We start from the raw sequence: 21,281 nt of genomic DNA, 5'->3' as shown, positions 1-21,281 counted from the left end.
TTTATTAATGCTCAAATCAAATTTACTTTGAAGTTGCTTCAATTCAAAAGGGAGGTCAAACATGACAAAGTTTTCCCCCGGTAACATTATCAGTCATTATTGTTCAATATCAAGTGGAAGTCATTTTTAAATTGAGAGTGCTGGTGGCTTCAAATTCTGAACACAATTGGAGCTCCTTTTAGTTCAAGAAGGCAGACCAGGTGGTGCCAGATCAATTCTTTAACAGGAAAATGCAGAGCCTCAATGTCTGTCACACTGTAGAGATTTATATTGTACACATCGTCCAGGAACCTTTAAAAAGGTCTTTATTCACAGCTTCCACTGTGTCATGCTTGGGTGCTAAAATTACTCTTTCACGCAACTATACTGTGCAACAACATTGGGGAACACACCCTGCATCAGATCACCAAGTAATATAATGGAACAATTCCACTAAGTTTTTGATTAAAATTATTCCTGTTGAGTCACAATGTTTAATTTCTCTTATTTCCTAATATGATGGATTGATTGCTTGTCAAATATATTTGTATATTGGTTTTCAATTGTACTCTAACATTTTCCCAAATACATAATGCTTTAATTTATTATTGTGTCTAATATCTTGGAACATTTGATTTCATGCTCTGTTTGTTGCTTTAGGATCCATTATCATTCATCCCAAACAACTTTACAATCTTTCAGTATTTTTTTCTCAGATTCACTCTCTTCCCTCCCTTCCCCCCACATTCAGACAGTTTGATGGCACAAGCAGGGCCATCAGGTTTTGACTTTGAACTTTAACCAAAAACAGATAAGGAAAGTTTTTCCCATTCTATCAGAAGCATCCAAAAAATTATTCATCAATCATTGTGCACAACCTTTGTAATAGTAGCTAAGACTTTTTTTTGGTATCTTATGAAGTTTAGTTCTTGCTCTCAAATGCATTCGTCTAACTGGTTTAAATCATTGCTGATCTCCCCTAGAAACTTGCCACACAAATTTTCAAGAGATCAAGATAACCTGGGTCAGATCCATCCAAACATTCGATATCCCAATAGATATGGGGAAAAAAAACAATTTTAAATGAGGAAAATAATTATGCCTTCTATGAATTATGGATAGACCATGTGGGGAGGGGTTAGAGAAACATCCTTGTGATAAATCTAACTTGCATGCAAATTATAGATTTTACCTTCAGATTTCTAAGTTGCTTCATTAGAGATATATGCAGGACACAAGGACATTCCATTTTAATGTTTAATCTATGACAGAGTTGGGTCATTGTGCCTGCTCTGTCATTCAAATAAGATTATGGCTGTTTTATTTTAACTCCAGCATTACCGACCTGTAGTAATAGCATATCCCTCAATCTTCTTCTTTCTTCTTCTTCTTCTTCTTTGGCTTGGCTTCGCGGATAAAGATTTATGGAGGGGTACGTCCACGTCTGCTGCAGGCTCGTTGGTGACTGACAAGTCCGATGCGGGACAGGCAGGCACGGTTGCAGCGCTTGCAAGGGAAAATTGGTGGGTTGGGGTTGGGTGTTGGGTTTTTCCTCCTTTGTCTTTTGTCAGTGAGGTGGGCTCTGCGGTCTTCTTCAAAGGAGGTTGCTGCCCGCCGAACTGTGAGGCACCAAGATGCACGGTTTGAGGCGATATCAGCCCACTGGCGGTGGTCAATGGGGCAGGCACCAAGAGATTTCTTTAAGCAATCCTTGTACCTCAATCTTCTTCTTTGGCTTGGCTTCACGGACGAAGATTTATGGAGGGGGTAAAAGTCCACGTCAGCTGCAGGCTCGATTGTGGCTGACAAGTCCGATGCGGGACAGGCAGTACTTAATACTCATTAGCAAAACAACAATCAAGATATGCCTATATTGCAGAGATAAATGAGAATATCGGCATCTCTAGAAAACCATAACTATGAAGTAAGATTGGATAGCTGAGGTTGCTTGCTTGAACTAGAGGTCACTGTGGAGAGATAAAGTACTTAGGAAATACACATTTACCTTTGGAGGGAGGAACAAAAGCATGGGACACAGATTCAAGGTAAACTGTAGAGGAGAGAAATGGATCATCGTTTCATCCAGAGGGCAACAGGGGTCTCGAGCACACTGTCTCAAAGTTTTTTAAAAAATATTTATTTTTGATTTTTTTTCAAAAATATACAAAATAAAATTTTCAATTTCACAATATATTAAACTTTTTCTTATAGACAACAACCAACAAAGAGCAAAACAGTCCCTTCCTCCCTACCCCCCCCTTCCATACATTTGGGCCCTTATGTAGTCCATGTAATGCTGCCAGATCTTGACAAAAGTGCCATATTTATTCTTTAAATTATATGTGATTTTTCTCCATTGGAATATAGCTGTTCATTTCCGCAGTCCAACACGCTAAAAGTAGAGGGGAGTCGGACTTCCAAAGGATTGCAATACATTTTTTTTGCTAGAGCCGGAGAAATTTTTATAAATGAAATTTGTTTCTTATTTCCATAAAATTGCCGAGTAGGTATAGCTCTGGGCCACCCATGAAGGCTACTCCTGTAAGCCTGACTAATTTTTCTTGCCAAAATGGCCTCACTTTCACGCATGATCACGTAAAATGTAAAAAATGAGTTCCTGTCTCAGACCCACATCTGAAACACATCTGATATTTCGGCTTTTGATCTATGTAATTTCTGTAGGTAAGATATAATTGGTGTAAAAGAATTATACCATATTTTGCATTTATAATTGATATCTTGCTGTCTTTACACCAATCTGACCAGCTTCTTTCTGGAATCACCACACCCAAATCTGACTCCCATTTTTCTCTTGACCTCTGTAATCCTGATTTTGCACTTTTGCTCTGGAGAGCATAGTATATTTTTGTTATGAATGTGGGTATATCGCCCATACAGACCATTGGTTCCGTTTCACTAGTTTCAGGTGGGGTCAACATTGGTCCCCATCTTTCTCTTAAGAACGATCTAAGCTGGAGAAAACCAAAGGTCCCATTGGCCACTCTGTTTTTGTGTTTTAATTGTTCGAGGAACACAAGAGTTCCTTCTATGTAGCAGTATTCAATATATCTTATATTCTATTGTAGTGGCCCGTGCGTGGAGACATGGACTGGCCAGTAAAATGGCTGACAAATGCAGTGACCATGTGAACCTGGGAGTGACACCGGCCGTCATCCCAGCTGACCTTCACAAGGTAGGAAGATGAGTAACTCTGGCAGGAACACCGGCCAATCCCAGGCCGGCGCTCCAATGATGCAGGGTCCATATAAGTGCGACGGCCAAAGCAATAAACCAGTCGTGTTTTCCAAGGCTTCGGTGTGCTTGCCATGCTTATCCATGCTCGTGTAGCGCAAATGCTACATTGGTGACCCCAACAGGTCAAAACGGCAGTTGGACCTGAAAATGACAGATCAAGCTGAGCCAGCAACCATCCACGTGGTCTATTTCAGGCTCCCAACGTTTTGGGTGTTCCGGCCACACATGTTCGAGCAGGTCAAGGCTCAGTCTCAGCCTCGGCACATCGCCGCTGACAACACCCACTTCTTTACCTCGTGAGCAGCCTCAATCAGGACACAGTGGCAAGGGTCATGGATTTCCTACTGCAGCCTCTGGAGCAAGGTAAAATATGCGGCCCTCAAAGTGCTGCTAAACCGCACTTTCTGGCTTTTCCGATGCGAAAATGCCACCCAATTGCTGCATATGGATGGATTGGGAGACAGGGCCCCATCCGCCCAAATGAGCGATATGCTTGCTCTAAAAGTGTGCCACAAACCTTGCTTTCTCTTTGAGCAGATCTTTCTGGAGCAGCTTCAATGACCCTCGGAGTGTTGTGGCCCAGGTGAAGAAGGACACCAGCACCATTATAGACTACATCAGCAAACCTGGTGGCTAGCAGGTTTGTCTGGCATGGCTTCCATAAACAGGTCAGCCAGTGGGCCAAAACCTGCATGAACAGTCAGTCCTCCAAAATGCAGGTTCACAAGAGAGTGCCCACACAGACTTTTGAGCCAGTTGCCACAGGTTCAGCCATGTACACATCGACATAGTGGGGTGAGATACCTCTTGACCATGGTTGACTGCTCCACAAAGTGGCCGTAGGTGGTCCCGCTGACTAACACCTCAAAAGAAACCTGCACCAGGGTACTCAATGACACATGGGTGTCCAGATTCAGGGTCCCAAAGCACCTAACCTCAGACAGGGGGACACAATTCACCTCTGGACAACGCTGGGCAACTTTCCGAGGACAGAGTTCCACCACACCACAGCATACCACCCTCAGGCCAATGGGTTGGTGGAGCTCCTTCATAGGCATCTCAAGGCAGCCTTGATAGCCTGGATGAAGGTCCCAACTGGATAGACGAACTGCCTTGGGTCCTTTTGGGAATTCGTACCGCGCCAAAGGAAGACTTCAAAGCCTCAGCGGCAGGGATGGTCAATGGTGCGCCTTTGATCATTCCAGGGAGTTCCTGGCTCCCGATAAATGCAAGGAAAACCCCATGGCAACCCTCGAGAACTTGCAGCGGTGCTTTTATTGATATCCCTTTTTTTTTTAAAAAAAACTATACCTTCATTAATTTCTTGCCACATTCTGTTCTTATGTATTAGTATGGGATTATCTGTCTTTTTTTTTCTAGTGATTTGACATTCCATTTATAGATAAAATCAATTGCTTCCCCCTTCTTCAATGAGTACATTCCCATCTGAATCCAAGAGAGGTGGGTTGTCTTCAATGAAGAAGGCAGCGAGAAATCTATCCTGTGCAACTAAGTAGTATTTTTTTAAATCTGGAAGTCTGTTCTCTCAGTTGTAGTTCCATGTCAGTTTTCCAGTGTGATTCTTGGTACCTTATTTTTCCATAGCAACTGTTTAATATGATTGTTTAGTAGTTTAAAGAAGTTTTTTGGTAACAGAATAGGCAGCATTTGAAAAAGATACTGCAGTCTTGGCATTGCTTTCATTTTGACACAGTTAACCCTTCCCACTAGAGCAGGGGTGTCAAAGTCAAATTCACGGAAGGCCAAAATTAAAAACTTGGACTAAGTCGAGGGCCGAACTAAATATTTATTGAAAATTTTCAACAACATCTGCATGTTTTCTCTTCTTTCAACATATGTAATGTTAAACTTTAGGATATAACTTTAGGAGGATAATGTTACAGGTCAGGAGTAGGTAGCTCAAGTTCACCCTTTGCTTGACCTGAGGGAAACATATTTGGTCCCTGTGGAGATGTAGTCAGCATTCACAGGCTGTGTCCGTTTTGGCCTCCATCAGGACTCAGCATTTCCTGCTCACTCCTCAGGCTCTAGGCCTCTATTCACCCTCGACCCACCATCCCTCTACCTGACCAGTCCTTTACCCAACCTCTACTCACCCCTCACTCCACTCGCTCTGCCTCGACCCACCCCATCCTATACACGCCCCTCTACTGCCTCTCCCCTCAACCTGTTCCTTCCCTCTACCCGTCTCTCACCCTCTAATCACCCCTCCCCTACTCGCCCTGCCCCTCCCATTTTACCTCTTCCCTATCCACCCCTCCTTCTACTCATCCTCCCTCTAACTGCCCCTCGCACCACCATAACTTCCCCTGCCCATTACTCCTCACCTACATCCTCTGCCCACCCCTGCTTACCCATCCACTCAGGCCCAGCGCGCTGCCGATCAGCCTTTGCGGACAGCCACCATCTCTCTCTTCACGTGCAGGGTCGAACCAGCCATCCCTGGGGTCCGCGCGGGTGCAAGCGCTGAAGGCCATGGCGACCGGGAGAAGTGCGCTCGCGCTGTGGAAGGGCCGTCCAGTGCCAGTCGCGCGGGGTTCGCGCTGCCCGGGGGCTGTGCGCAGCCTGCCATGCCCGTCGCGCCAACAGGCAATCACAGGCGCTCGCCAATCCGCCACACCGCTCGACAGGTGGGAGAAGTGACTGGTTGTGCGGGGAGCCTTCCAACTGGCTTGCCGGCTGATGACATCGACAGACTTCTCGTGTTACAATTTCTCGTGTTGCAATGGGGAAGGATGTGCAATGAAGGGGGAGGATGGTGGGGGTGACATTACCAAAAAACAGCATCGGCTCTCGCTGCAGGGGGGGGCCACCTCTAATACATTTTTGAAATGATCTTGCAGGCCAAATATAATTATATCGCGGGCCAAATTTGGCCCGCGGGCCAGAGTTTGACATGTGTGCACTAGAGTAATCAGTAGGTCTCTCCATTTCTGCAGCTCTCTATCTTCCCATGAAGAGGAATGCAATTTAGTTTGTACAGATTTTAGAAGTTGATGTCAGTTACCATTCCAAGATATTTTATTCCATCTGTTTTACATTTAAATTTACTTCCTTTTTGGTATCTTTCGTATTCGAAATCACTGTCTTAAAGATTAATGCAACCCAAAACTAATCAGAGAGGTTAGCAGAAATATCTGATAATGTCATCACCCAATGTCTTCTCTTGGGATCGCAAAGAATAGTGGTCAGATCCAGGAAGGTAACATTCTAATTTACTAGTACTGCTATCTTAAAGGCTTATTATTCACAATCAGTAAATGCAGTGCAGAACAATAAAATTAATGAAGGAAGTACATGAACCAATATATGGTGTTAGAATACAGCAACCGAATTGAAAATAACAATCAAGGAAAAACTAAAAGTGAAGGAGGAAAATGGTGAAAGCTTTAAGTGTATTAAAGAAACAGAACAGTGCTACGAAAATCTCTTACAAGTCTAGACAAGTGAAGAAATAAAACATTAAGGATTCTATACACTCCTTGACACATTATTGAGGCAGAGCAGAAAATGAACACTGGCTCAGAAACAAATCCAGTTTGGCCTCAATTTCTCAGAAGGATGAACAAGAAAATAGAAGTCCTCTCACAGCATCTTTCAAAACCTCAGAGTAACCCAAATCAATTTACAGCTGATGAAACACTTCTGAAGTGATGCAAATGTTAAATTGAAGAGAATCCACAGCCAAATTATGAACAGCAAGAACGCCAAAAAAAAAGTGACAAATGTAATTAACACAGAAGAAAAAACCTGCAAACACCCAAAGGGTCAGTTAGCATCTGTGAAAAGATGAATAGAGCTCACATTTCAAACGTGCAAAATCTGCAGTATTTTGCCTTTGGAAATGGATAGGTATTCCATTTTAAGTGTTAATTCAAGGATAACTGTTGCACATGCATCTCCATTTTATTGTTCCACTGTGAAGTCCCCAAGGTGTTCCCACTTTCGAGAAATTTTCCTACAGATTCCAACATCTACAGTCTCTTCGTCTCCACTGAACAGGAGTAACTCAGGGAAATTTCCTGTGGTTCTCTGAATAGCACGAGGATTAAAGGAATATCCCTTTAAAAAGAGGGTCTAACCAGAGTACAGGATTCCCTCAGAAATTAAAGTGTCAGCCTAGATTGTGCACTCAGGTTTTAAAATGCAACTTGAATCCACAACAGTTCTCTCTCCCAATGAGCCATATCAGTCAAAGACTATATATCCAAAATACAGGATGGGCACTGGGTTTTTGAAAAATACTTAACTGGATAAACAAATATCCAGTATTTCTGCTCAACTTGGGCGCTTTATTCACAGATAAATTCAGATGATACAGTGGCATCAGAATGAACAGAGAGTGCCGAAATGACAGGGTCACTGAAGCATGCTTTCCATCGATAATTCATTTCCACTGATATTAATTCGGCATAGGCTCAATGACTTCGTTCAGCCAGCTGCCTCGAGTTCAGATTCTACACACTAGTGTCACAGTCTCATATTTCCTTACTGTTGCAGCACTAAGCAATTAGAAGTCTCTACTATATATATATATATAGTGCTATGACAAGGTTGACACCCAGGACCCGAAGACTCTCAAACTTCTACAGGTGTACCGTGGGGAGCATTCTATGTGGTTGCATCACTGCCTGGTATGGAGACGCCAACTCTCAGGACAAGAATAAACTCCAGAGGGTTATTAATTCCGCCTGCGATATTACAGGTACCAGACTTCACTCCATCAAGGACATCTCCATGAGGCGATGTCTTAAAAAAGGGCCTCTATCCTCAAAGACCCCCACCCCCATGCCCTCTTCACTACCATTGTGGGGGGGGGGGGGTGGGGGGGGGGGGAAGGTACAGGAGCCTAAAGACAAGCACTTAGTTGCACAAGGACAGCTTCTTCCCTACTGCCATCAGATTCCTGAATGATCAGTGAACCATAGACACTGCCTTACTTTTTGTGCATTATTAATTTTACTTTTTTTAAATAGTAATGTCATAAGATGATTATATAATATGAACATTATCACTTATGGTGGTGCCGCAAAACATGACCTGTTTATGATAATAAATTCTGATTCCAATTAATTCCAAACACATGCTTGAAAGTACATTTTTTTTTACCAAGTTAAGGTAGGAATGTCACCTATGCCTGAAGAAAACAAAACTCCAAAAGTAGTTATTCTGAGGTTTCCCCAATGTGTCTTTTCAGCAAATAGCCAATTCGTCCAGACAAGGAGCATCCCTGAGTCAATTCTTAGTCTGTGCTATGTCAGTTCATTCTGGGTGAAATAGTGGCAGGAATTAGACCAATCTCTTCATTACAGAAAAGTGGTATATGGCAACAGTACTGAAAAGTGCAAATTAAGGTTTGATTTTACCAATGAATTGCTTGCCAACTATTAATATGAACACAAGAACCTAAGAAATAGGAGCAGGGGTCAGGCATCTGACCGGCCCCTGCTCCGCTATTCAATGAGATCACGGCTGATCCGATAATAGGCTAATCTCCACCTTTTCCTCATATCCCTCAATTCGCCTCCTATGTAAGAATCTTCCCAACCTTGTCCAAAATATATTGACAGAGGTAGCTCCACTACTTCCACGGACAACAAATTCCATAGATTCACCACCCGCTGGGAAAAGCGGTTCCTCCTCATCACCGTTCGGAACCTTCTACCCTGGATTTTGAGGCTGTGTCCCCTAGTTTTGTCTCACCAACCAATGGAAAAAGCTTACCTACCTCTAGTTTATGCCTTTCATAATGTTTTTGATTCTATAAAACGCCCTCTCATTCTTCTAAATACAAGCGAGTACAGCCCCAAACGACTCAATCAGATGAAGACAGCTTTTGATTTCCATAATATCCATCACTTGAGGTTGACTGCCATGATTTGCAGCATGAAGCACTAATGTGATAGAGAAAACGAGAGAATGAATTTGTACACAGTAAGCAGTAATGTGATAATGCCCAGATACTGATTGGTGTAGTGTTGTCTTTTACATTCATCAAATTGGAAAGAAGGTAAATGATGCATCGAATTGATGCCTCATCCAAAAGGAAGTACCCCTGACCAAGCATGATTATTGAAGTGAAATGGACTGCCAAGATTTTTCTGTTGTTATTTGAATGAATCCACAGCCAGTGACCAACAACACCACAACCCAATGAAATTGAATGGAGAGCAAAGGACCAAATGTTCAACTTGCTCAAAAAGAGGAAATAAAGAAAGCTAAAACAAAATTCTTGAGGTTGTCACATAGAAAACAACTGAGATATTGATGGGCCTGCCATTGAAACTGCATCTAGCAGCAAACAACTCAAAACAAAATGTTGAATTCAGTAGGTGGTACAGCTTCAAACCAATAGCTGATGCCAGAATGGTCTATTAAGCTACTCAGTTCAAGCTCGGGGCAATTAAGAACAAACAATAAGAAAAAATGTTTTTTGCTGCAACAAATACTGCATGAGGGAGGAGGTCACATGATAAGGAGTGAGCAGTTAAGACATTGACCTCCCAGAGCTCCTAGATCAGAAGAATAAAAAACAGTTCAAAAGTCAAAGTAATACAAAAAAAATTTAAAAAAATAAAAACCCCTCCCTTGCTGCAATGGGGAAGAAGAGCATCAATCAAGCAAAGGCAGCCAGCAAGGTGGGAGGAATGATAGGCACCCAACTGAGCCCACCTCAGGGAGGCCAAGATAGCAACTCAGTCCAGGCCCAAGGCTCTGGAGGCCCCGTCAATGGAGGTTCGACCTGCCGAGGATGAACGAAGCTCCCACAAGACAACAGTGGACAGTAAGACCAACCTGGGGAGGAGGGACGGCGTGGTCTCCGGCCAAGCATCGGGAAATGAGGAGCCCATAGAGAGATCCAAGCTTTGGAGCACGGCGCATTTCGTGTCCCTTCCTCCAAAGACAACGAGCAAAGTGCGCCAGGGAGCTCAGTACAACGGGCGGTGGGAGCAACTCACCTGGAGATTATGGAAGACCTCCGCACTGCGTCGGGAGACGGCTCCAGCGGCAACCTTAGTGAGGCCGATAACGAACGGGGGCAGGAGGCAGCGTCGCGGGACAATCACAGGGAGGACCTAGGACCCTCTGTGGCAGCAAGCTGGCATCAGCAAGAGGGGGAGGTGGCAGAGTGCCCTCATTACATGATATCCTAAAGATGATGATAAGAATGAAAAAGAGACTGGCCAGGGATTGAAAGGAAAAGACGGGAGAATTGTACAACAAAATAGATAGATGGGAGAATTCCCAAACTGGATTATCAGGAAGGGTATCTGAACTAGAAGTTAGAACTGGTGATAATGAGGACAGAATTAATAGAGGCCGAGGTTACCGCACAGGAGACGGAAAGGGGGCGCCTCTGGCAGAAGATTAACACCTCAGAAAATCACAGCCAGAGGAATACCATCAAGATTGTGGAGTTGCCGAAGGGCGAAGAGGGGAGGAATCCCGTAGTTTTTTTTACAACATTGGCTCTCCAGAAGTCTTGGAAAGGAAAAATTAAGGGATCTGGTGGAGGTAGAGAGGGCTCATCGGGACCCACCCCCCACCCGACTTCCCACGCCCTGACCCCAGTCAAAAGTCACGCTCGGTTCTGGTTAAGCTCTTAAGTCACCAGGATCAAGAGAAAATTTTAAGGGCAGCGGCTGTTAGGGTGAAAGCAAGGGGGTGGGGGGGGGGGGGCCAAAGGAGCTGAAGGGAAAAATGATTCTATTCTACCCAGACACAAGTGTGGAAGTGTGGCCCTCCTCAAGCAAAGAAAAGAATTCGAGCCAATAAAAAGGATGGCTAAGCAGAAAGGATATGAATGTGTCCTTAGTTACCGGGCAACCCTAAAAATCATAATGCCAGGAGGTGAAAGAAAACTCCTGACAGAGGCCAAAGAGATCCCGGGGTTTATGAAGCAGAAATAATGCAAATAGGTGTAGCACCAAATGAACAATGTTAGTAATTTTGTTGTATAAGAGAGTGTACTATTGGAAATAATTACATATCAAGAGAGTGATAATAAATTCAACTGTTAAAGATAAAAATAAGCTACTGAGAGAATTTGTGAAAAAGAAATGGTCCAGGAGGGGGTGAGGGTGGAGAGGTGTGGGAGGTAGATGGATGCAAAATACACAGCCTTTAGAAATGAGGGGGATTGTGATGGTATAAAGGGTAAGGTCACCAGAGGTCGGGGAGAGGAAGGGTTAGAGGGAATTAGATGTGAGAAGGGAAATATGGGTAAGGGGTTAAAGTTTGGTGTAATATTTTATGCTGCCTTTGTCTATTTTCTCCTTTCTTTTTCTCCCTTTCATCAAATCCTCTTTCTTTTACTTGTACACATTACATACACGTGCACTTAGGATTAGAAGGGGGGTTAAATAAGTCAATAGTAATAAGTTTGATTCTATTTTCATGTTTAAAGATAATTAAAACCAACATTTGTTTAAGTAACCATTTGTCTTGGTGAATATCTATTGCTACTGGGTTTTGGGGTCCTCTGGGCTCGTAACAGGGCCAACAATTTTACAAATTGGATAAGTCTGCTACATCATGTGCACAAGGCTAAAGTTGTGACCAACGAACAAATTTCTCCAGCATTCCCACTGACAAGATCAAGTAGACAAGGATGCCCATCGTCTCCAACCCTGTTCTTATTGGCCATAGGGCCATTAGCCGAAGCCATTCACCAGAATACAGACATTAAAGGTTTTAGAGCAGGCCTGAAAGAACACAAAATCAACTTATTCGCAGATAACGTACTGATATATCTGAATGACCCAGTAAACTCATTCTCCAGGCTGCGCTCTACACTGGAGAACTATGGGGAAATCTCTGGCTACAATGTTAATTGAAATGGGGTAGAGACAATGTAGAGGGAGTTATTGGGGAAGCTGTTCCACAGCCTGGTGGTGCCGGCTCTGATCCTCCTGGATCTCTTTCCCGACAGGAGCAGCAGAAAGATGCTGTGTGCTTGGGTGGAAGGGGGTCCTCGATGATTTTGCAAACTGTTCACTTAAATCGGTTCGGACTAGAAGGGCCGATTATGGCCTGTTTCCGTACTGTAATTGTTATATGGTTATATGTTATATGGAAATATGTGAAATTATGTGGGACTACAGTCAACGTCAGCAGAACAGCTATCTAAAGTGGCCACAAAACGGGATCAAATATCTGGGAGTTAGAATAGATAACAGTTTGAACAATTTATACAAGTTGAATAATACCCTCTTGCTTGAAAGAATCAAGGACGACTTAAATAGATGGATGTCCCTGCCAATAACCTTGGTAAGCAGGGTCAATTGTATTAAAATAAATGTGTTTTTGAGGCTTCAGTACCTCTTCCAGACACTGCCCAGGACGTTGCCCCAGGGATTCTTCCAAAATTTATGCTCTCACAGCTAGGAATATTTCTATGGAATGCAAAGGTGGCCAGGGACTCTATGGAAAAATTGACCTGGGATTATAGCCTGGGCAAATTACAATTGCCAGACTTCAAGAAAAACTATTGGGTAGCCCAGTCAGGATACATCATCTCACTCTTCGAGGGAGAAGATGTACCATCCAGGGCACAAACTGGCCTGCACATGCTAGGTGAAAAGGTAGCAGAGGACCTTATTTATAAATGAGATGCTAATTGTTATCTAGAAAAGTAGGCAGCCCTCCATTAAAATGAATTATCACTATCTGGGATACAATTAACCAATATTTAGTCATCAAAGTAGGTATCCCCAAAAACACCCCCGACTCCAAATAGATTAACACTATTAACGGTAAGTAACAAGATCCTGGAATGGCGTCAGAGTCTGAGTTGTTCCTGTTGGGAAATACAATGGACACAAGACTTATAAATGAGGCTGTCCAAATTCCCAATTCAATTTGTGTTGATCGGATTGGTAGTGGCCAGGAAGTATATTGCGGTTCCCTGGAAATCCGACTCCTGCCTGAGCATTAAGCATTGGAACACAGAAATCCAAAGCTGTCTTCCCCTGGAGAAAATCATTTACAAGGAAAAAGTACAATACTTTTTTTAAAATTTGGCAATCATATTTAAAATTCATGGGAGCATGAATATAGCCTACCTACTCCTCAGCCGTTTTGGGGAGGGGGTGGTGGTGAGGGGCTCGGGGGGGGCCTAACTCGTCCCATCCAAGTCAAGAAAACAAAACAACCTGGGCACTGACCGCTGTGCCGTGACAAGCCCACAAAATCCTGACATATGTTTCGTCCCTTTGTTGTGAATGTCTTTAGTGTCCTGTATAATTGTGATTATTTAAACATCTAGTGTCGAATATGGGGGTTGGGGAGGAAGGAAGATAAAAAGAGCTTGAACTCTTATAGAAACTGTATGAAATGGACAACTGCAAATTGTTGTCAATGCTGACCATGTTAACAGTGATATTGATAATGTTAATAACCGAGTTTGAATAAAATATTCAAAAAAAACAAATACTGCATGAGCAATAATAAAATCTGGTGTTGGAAAACAGAAAGTGAAAAACAAACTGTGCAGCTCTTAGCAACAGTCATCAGCTTAACTGAGAATCTTACGTTCATGCAGAACGGGCGAAAGACTCAGAGACTTGGATCCTTACAGTTGTAAAGATGAACATTTTTATTACAAGCCCAGTCACAATTTGAAAGTCAGAAAAATGTTCAAATGAGACTGATCATACAATTACTTTAAATCAACATCCTTGAATGTTCAAGTGACCTCTCCAGGAAGCAATCAAGTTTACAAGTGTGTTATTTGGAAAGACTGACAAATCAAATCAATGGAGGATTCTTGACTACCCTCATATGTTTTCAAACTTTAAATACACCTAGGTGGGCTGAGTTTGACATCCCACATGTTCATATTTAAAATTGGTAAATAAAGAACATTCAACTATATTCAGCCAACTGTGACATTACCTTCTATTTTGCTGCATTGGGGTTTTTGGAGTTAGAAAGTGTAATGCTTGTGCAACTTCCATTTGGAATGAATCCACTTACATTCAGTTCTATAGACTACAAATTGCATCAACTCAATAGAGAAGGCTATATCATAAATATAAAACTAATTTTCTTAATGGATAAATGGGAGTGTGAGCAGACATCACATAGAATCACATCATCATCACTCAGGCACATCATATATCACAGAAAGTTATTTTGAAGTACAACCATTAACTGGCAAGCATGTTTTGTGTAGCACCATTATAAACTGCATTACGGCAGTTTGCCATATTTTGTTTAAATCTTTTACCCAAGCACCATTTTCCCCTCACAAATCCAACATCCCTTAATATCTAATCCATTTCTCTCTTTAAAATCTTCACCAACTGATCCCACGCAACTCTCTTGCATAGAAGACTCACTATCTGCTGGATAAAGACATTTCTTCTCATCCCAACCCTGAATGGCTGATCTCTTATTTTGAGTTTGTAATTTCTAGTTTTAAACATTCCAGCAGAGAAATGTTATCCCTGCGTTTACCAAATCAAGCCAGATTAGAATTTTGTAACTTTTTATTCTCAAGAAAGCAAAAGATCAAGTTTGCTCGATCTCTCTTCAACAGACAAATCTTGCCATCCCCGATATCAATCTAGTGAACCCTCATAGCATAGCCACCATATTACTGATAGGGGGATAAGAAAATATTCCAGGTGAAATACAAGTAAATGCTCTTCCAATTAATGTAAATATACTACTTACTTTCCTAAATGCAACTTACCAGTACTCCAACTTTCATTGATTCATGTACAGAGATACCCAGGTCTTTCTGAACATTCCTCACCAGTTTAAATTTAAGTGCTTTTTTTTTTATAAACTTCTTTCCTCAGAAGGAGATGCCTGGGAAGCATCTTACTTTCATCTGTATAGTTCTCAATATCTACCCATCACTGGAACAGATTCGGAGCCTAGTTCATGCATTCCATTGAAAAGAACAGCAGGGCCACTTTCACAATCACTCCTCAAATATTGCACTGGGAAATTTTCAACTCTGGCCCTGGAAATACTTGAAACAAAAACGTCCTGATGCAGATCGAACAAGATCTATTTACATATTTGAACCAAATGGAATCAAAGATACAAAAAAAAATATCAGTATGCCAACTTAATCACAATTTTATCTAACTCTCCCCTCCTGTGATCAATTGATTTAAGAGATTTTAAATGATCCAAAAGATACCCACTGTAAAAAAAAAAAATCAGGTGAAGATTTTATTTAGAGCAGCACGTTTCTCAAGGTAGGTTCAGCACCTGAGCCTCACATCATTTCTTGGGTCATGAGAATGGTCAGCTTGCTTGCACCTCTAAGATTATGCTTTAAATAAGAACATGATCATTACATAATCTTTTTTCCCCCATATGTGCAACAGATATTATGTTGCATAAAATGGGCTTCTCATCTATACCAGATTGGTTCCTAACATATTAGCAGATAGGCTGAATAAAAATCCCAAGTGGAGAATTACAGAGATCAAGGTGTTATAAATGGACTAATTTATAAAGTAATAATAACAACCCGGTTATCCAGAATTCAAGCAACTGGCAACAAAAAAGAGGAAATCAAATAAATAGAAATTATTAAGAATCAATAAAAGCTTGAAATTGTAAATGTTTTCTGAAGAAACACACAAGGCTTCGGTGAAAATGGGAGCAAATACTCAGCTAGCAGAGTGCCTCGGTCTGCTTTGCTCATAGCAACTCTGAATGAACTTGCGTGAAACAGCAATGGCATCACCCAGGATGAAGAGCTGGTCGATGCCGCTCGCCATTAGGGTGACTCTCAAAGTGACTCCTTATCCCTGCTTTGTAAGAGTCTATTTTTATTAGAATATTATTAAGTACATTAGTAAGGCTTTATCTGCAAACTTGGAGGAAGTGGGTTGTTAATTATCTATAATGTTATTGTTGGTCTTTTGGGCAGCTCCATGAAGGGAAAGGAACTTGCAGATGCAGCAACAGTTAAATGCTTTTAAAAAAATGTCTAAAGGTTTATATATTCAAGCAAATGAAGTTTGTTCAGTGTAAGTACAGGGTCGTATTTTTGTCCTTTAAACTGCGTGTTAGTTAGCATCAGAAGTGTGAGTCTCAAGCAACCAGAAAACTCTCTTATTCAGCATCTGCCAATACCTGTAAGTGCCGAATACAGTATCAAATATTAAGTGTCACCAGGACCACCTCAACAACTACAATTAATGTTTCTCATACATATTTTTTTTTTTAAAAAGAACAGCAGTGCCACTTTCAAGGAATCCAAGCAACTTAAATTTGGATACTGCATGTTTGACCAATTTTTCAAACCTTTGCCATCTTGCTCAGAAACAAACCTAGATATGGTGCACTGGAAGACTATTCCACTCCTTTCATCAGTGGTTCAAGGCCAATAATCAGTTTGGGAATTTTCAATTTCCTTCTTTAAAATCCCATAGTAGAGGTCAATTATCAAACTCTCTGCATCTAAATCAACACAGATCATGAATTTCCCCAGAAAATCTTTGATACATCTGCAAACACGACCTGAATACAGTCCAGAAATTCTAAAACTAACATCCTTACCTTAAAGGTCCTGGGATTTGCTTCCTGGTGCCTTGACCCGTCATTAACCTGCATGAGAAGGGTTTCTGTGCAAATATCCGCAAACACTTTTGGACAAACACTGTTTAAAAAGAAAAAAATAATTAACAAATTATAAAGTCAAAAATTATTATCACAAAGAGATTTCAAATGAAAGATTTATTTCAGTGATATTCTCAGCCTCAATTATAAACATTTAAATTAAATTTGAACCAACTACACACACTAATAAGACTTTACTATTCCACTACATTACTGTATCCAGGTTTTAGACTAGGGAATGGAATATTTTCTATTTTGCTTGGATGGAACTGACCAAAGTCAGAAACAACGCAGGATACGTATCACTATTCTGAACTAACAACATTCATTAGTCCCAATTTCATTCCAATGTGAAATTGCTCTATTTCTACCACCAGTAATCAAACAATCAAGTGCGTAATTTTAAATAATGAATTATCCGATGGTTAACAGATTGAGACTGTCACTATCCAGAACTTAAGTTTGGAAGTGGGGGGGTTAAAAGTAAATCACAATAAAATGCCCACTATTAATATTTCATATTTACAAAGTTCCTTAATAAATGCATTTTCATCAGTATTTTACAATTTCTACAACTTAACCTGCTGATCATTCTGGATGTTGATTAGACAGCTTGCTAATACATGCAATAATAAAATTGGATTTTCATAGAAATTTGGGGATGGATTACTCACCAAAAAATGTTCACCCACCACTTATTTAAAAATGATATATTACCTGTGACAGTTTCTCAAGGGCTTCTATAGCCCAATAGGTCTTCTCTTCCAACTACATATGGTGCAAAGATCCTGTAACATAAATAATCCAATTACACATTTCATTACTTTACCAGCTTTTAATTTTGTTTCACATGTAGAAAGATAAACTCATCTTTCCACAGACATTCATATGAATAAAAAATCTTTCAATTGTAGAAGGTTAAAAAAATTCTATTTTTGTTGCACTTTTTCCACATCCATGTTCGAACATGAAACAAATAGTTCAGGAGTTTTATGTTTATGCAAACAAACATTTCCAGTACTCATTAATAACTACTGATATTGTTCTCAACCTATTACTGCTACTGGGATGCATATATTTCTGCAAGACAATACCTACCAAAACATGTTCCAACAAGTTACAGTAACTATAGATGTTGTTCGCAATATTTTGGGAAGAATCAAGAATGCAAATGGTGAGAAGAAACAGTGCATAAACAAATCATTTTAAAATGCTTCCTAAATTATGCACAACACTCAATTTCCACAGCTCAAAAGGTTTCCACCATCAAAACATTGTTCTGCAAGGTTCAAATTGTTCTTTTCAAATTTTGGGGGAGACGGCACAAAATATATTCATCAGAAAAGTAATACCGCTGTTCACAGTATTGCAAATATTACGTGCATTTTGGACTGCGACTCTCAAAATAGTTTCCCTATCTTGATACCATAAACAACGAATCAAAACAGCTCACGGAGGTTGACCCAGATGTGGTTTGCTTCTTAAAGCTATGTGTGCCCTATCTAATTACAAACCTTCTGGAAAAAATTCCAATCCCAATGCTTCAGGGATCCATTTTTAAATTGGATCCGAACCCTCAATTCCTTCCGGAATTCCCACTATTTTGACATTATTCCGGCGGCTTTGGTTTTCCAAAGAGTCTTTCTTCAACAAGTCCTTCTTCTGAATTTCCCATCCAACAAAGGAATCTTCCACTTTTTCTATTTTTTTCTTTATTAAGTTCCACTTGTTCTCTACAAACTTGGAAGGCACCTTCCATTTTCTTAAAATTGTCTTGAACTGTATCACCATATTCAAACATATTAACATCAGCTTTAACAACAGGGATATCTTTCTTAACAGAAAAAACTTCAAATATTATTCATTTTTTCAGTCATGTTCATAAATCTATGATCAATCTGAGTAGACATTTGTGTTGACATGTTACCCCATTTGATGAGCTATAGATTCCAAAATTGTAGAAACAGCATCAAAAGTAGTGTCACTAGTCTCTCCTTGAGGCCTACCTTCTTTTCCGTCAATAGCACTCAATGATTCTTCTTCCATTACTTCAGTTTGAAAAGAAGTTCTCTTCTTGCTCTTTTAATTCTATCAGCAATTTTGTCATCTTGCTTCTGGTCTGCATGCCTACAGACCCAGTCCCGACGTAATCAGCCCGTTGCCGACCAACTTCACTGATAGCCCAAACCCTATCAAGAAGATCGCGGACCCGGGACGCAGCACGCATGCCTAGCAGCGCCAGGGCCCGTGCATGCACGTCTTCCGATGCATTGCCTCGGGCCTCTGCGCTACCGGGACCCGCAGCAGTGTTACGCACCGGGCCCGACACTGTGACTCCGGCAACTCTACAGCGCTCCCGACATCGCGAGCGCGCTAATCAAGATTAGAAGAGAAAATTGGAAGCCCAGCGCCCTCGCAAGAGGGCACTGGGGTAATACTTAAGCGAGCTGGAGTGCGTTGCTGCTTAGGTGGCTGTCCTATCGATTCCGTGGATTCCACTTGGTAAGTAGGCCTCATTTCTTCTGTACTCTTAAAAGGAAGTTTCTTCTGAATCTGTGCTTTCGATTTCTTTGTATTTGCAGCCATTATAGTCTTTTAACATTCAGACAACTTCAGAGCAAACTTTCAAGAGTTTTTTTTTTAAGTACTTTAATTCGGGTATTTGTTAGTCCAACTGGGGTTCAGAATCACACTTCTTCCTTCATGATCAGAAAAGTAATACCACTGTTCACAGTATTGCAAATATTAATCCTATATTAAAATTCCACTCCCTCTATCATCAGCCTCCACAAGATTCACAAACAGCACTGAAACAATTTGTCGCCTTCTATGACATCATCCTCCAAACTTGCAACCTACGATACTTGAAGGCAACAACACAGCATAACAAATTTGCCAACCAATCCATACAATGATTAAAATATACACTCACTCGTCCATGACTCGAGTATGAATGCTTGAAATCATCATCATTTGTTGCTTGTTCGTGGCATTCATATCCTGAGAATCAGTAAATTAAATATTGAATACAATTTTATCTCAAGATTTTACAAATCCCAAGAGGAAGAATTTTTTAAAAGTTTTAAATCAGTGTAAAGTAATTCCATTACTGAATGTGCATTTGTATTTTTCATGTCTTTTGTTCAATTGCTCATCTCCACCTCTTCACTGCAAATACAAAGTTTGTCTGGGAATGTGAAGAGCATGCAAGACCAAGGCTAACAGATTGATTTAGGTGGCTCTGGTCCTTAATCACTTTTTATTCACTATTCAAAAGCCATCTCAACTTGGTTCTCTTTACAGTTTCCAGCCTTTCTTCTTTCTGACTTTAACCACATTCCTTGGCAATCTGCTCCAGCCAAATGATCTTCCTCTTTATTAAAAAGATCTCATCTGTCCTCAATTTTTTTTTTCACAACTATCCCAGTAATTCTAGCATAACCAAACATAAATACATTGTTTACTACCTCTGCTTATTTCAAAACAGAGTTTACTACTACAAAAATACCTCAAAACCTCCATGCAAGTAGTATTTTAGTTTAATTTGGGCATCGTGATTGGCGCAGAATCATAGCCTGAAGGCCTGGTTTCTGAGCTGTACTTTTCTATGTTCCATCTCTCAGTGAACCCAAAGGGTCCCCAGTTATCAAGGCAGAAGTCACTGTTGCTCAGTCACAACACTAGTCAACATTCCACAAACCAAGTATTTTAAATCATCATGGACCAAACTAATTCCATTCAACCACCCAAAAAAGAAGCAATCCAAGTTATTTTTTTGTTTAAACTTTTTTTTTTGGAAATTAAACCTCCCAATTTTTTTTCATCTTTTCCTTGGCTACTAAGGTAACCCCAAGTTTGCAAAGAATATTTACTTTGGAAGCATTTATTTAAGATGTACTTACATATAGTAACAGGCCATTTCAGCTCAGGAGTCTGTGCTACCCAATTTACACCCAATTAACCTACACCCTGAATGTGTTTCAAATGGTGGGAGGAAACCAGAGCCCCTGGGGAAAGCCCATGCAGTCATGCGGGGGGGAATACGGACAGCATGGGATTTGGACCCCAGTCCCTATACCGGTGCTGTAAAGACATTATACTAACTGCTACGCCAACCATGCTGCCCCATGTAATGTAATGCATTCATCTATTTTATCATCACTGTTGAATATGTGCTCATTGGACAATAGTAAATATGCAGTGAAGAACACTAATCAGCCATTTTCCTCTTGAAACCACATTTACTTTAATGATGGCTGATTTCCTGTCACCTCAACTCTAATCCTCAACACCAGTCATTCTCAACAGGGGCCACAGCACAATTAAAAGGGGCCATGGGCTGAAATCAAAATATTTTAATGGTTTTCATGTATTGAACAAGAGAGAGGTGCTGAAGAAACCAACCAATCGACTACTTCACAGGAAAGGGGGGCCCC

General features: G+C 41.0%; 1 protein-coding gene and 1 long non-coding RNA gene across 11 annotated transcripts in view; one reads left to right on the top strand and one right to left on the bottom strand.

The window, feature by feature from the left end:
- The window catches only part of LOC138748265 (trinucleotide repeat-containing gene 6B protein-like), a 220,343-nt gene that overhangs the window by 176,561 nt on the left and 22,501 nt on the right, over positions 1 to 21,281 (bottom strand). For 6 of the 8 annotated variants that reach the window (XM_069908126.1, XM_069908127.1, XM_069908122.1 and 3 more), the window contains exons 2-3: positions 17,563 to 17,633; positions 16,786 to 16,885 (exon numbers count right to left, since the gene is read on the bottom strand). In XM_069908126.1, the coding sequence (XP_069764227.1) occupies positions 16,786 to 16,839 (54 nt within the window). In that variant the 5' untranslated portion in view covers positions 16,840 to 16,885; positions 17,563 to 17,633. Of the gene's footprint in view, positions 1 to 8,983; positions 9,150 to 10,214; positions 11,339 to 16,785; positions 16,886 to 17,562; positions 17,634 to 21,281 lie in introns of those variants that run through there. The other 2 variants (XM_069908124.1, XM_069908125.1) reach the window with 2 other exon arrangements.
- The window catches only part of LOC138748266 (uncharacterized), an 88,691-nt gene that overhangs the window by 53,622 nt on the left and 13,788 nt on the right, over positions 1 to 21,281 (top strand). The window contains exon 4 of one of the 3 annotated variants that reach the window (XR_011347912.1): positions 3,066 to 3,291. The exons of the other annotated variants lie outside the window; for them this stretch is intronic. This is a non-coding gene — a long non-coding RNA (uncharacterized lncRNA). Of the gene's footprint in view, positions 1 to 3,065; positions 3,292 to 21,281 lie in introns of those variants that run through there. 3 annotated transcript variants of the gene reach the window in all.

The sequence above is a fragment of the Narcine bancroftii genome, chromosome 13 (genome assembly GCF_036971445.1).
Source record: "Narcine bancroftii isolate sNarBan1 chromosome 13, sNarBan1.hap1, whole genome shotgun sequence".
Classification (NCBI taxonomy): domain Eukaryota; kingdom Metazoa; phylum Chordata; class Chondrichthyes; order Torpediniformes; family Narcinidae; genus Narcine; species Narcine bancroftii.
This window is presented reverse-complemented; position numbering and strand designations above follow the sequence as displayed.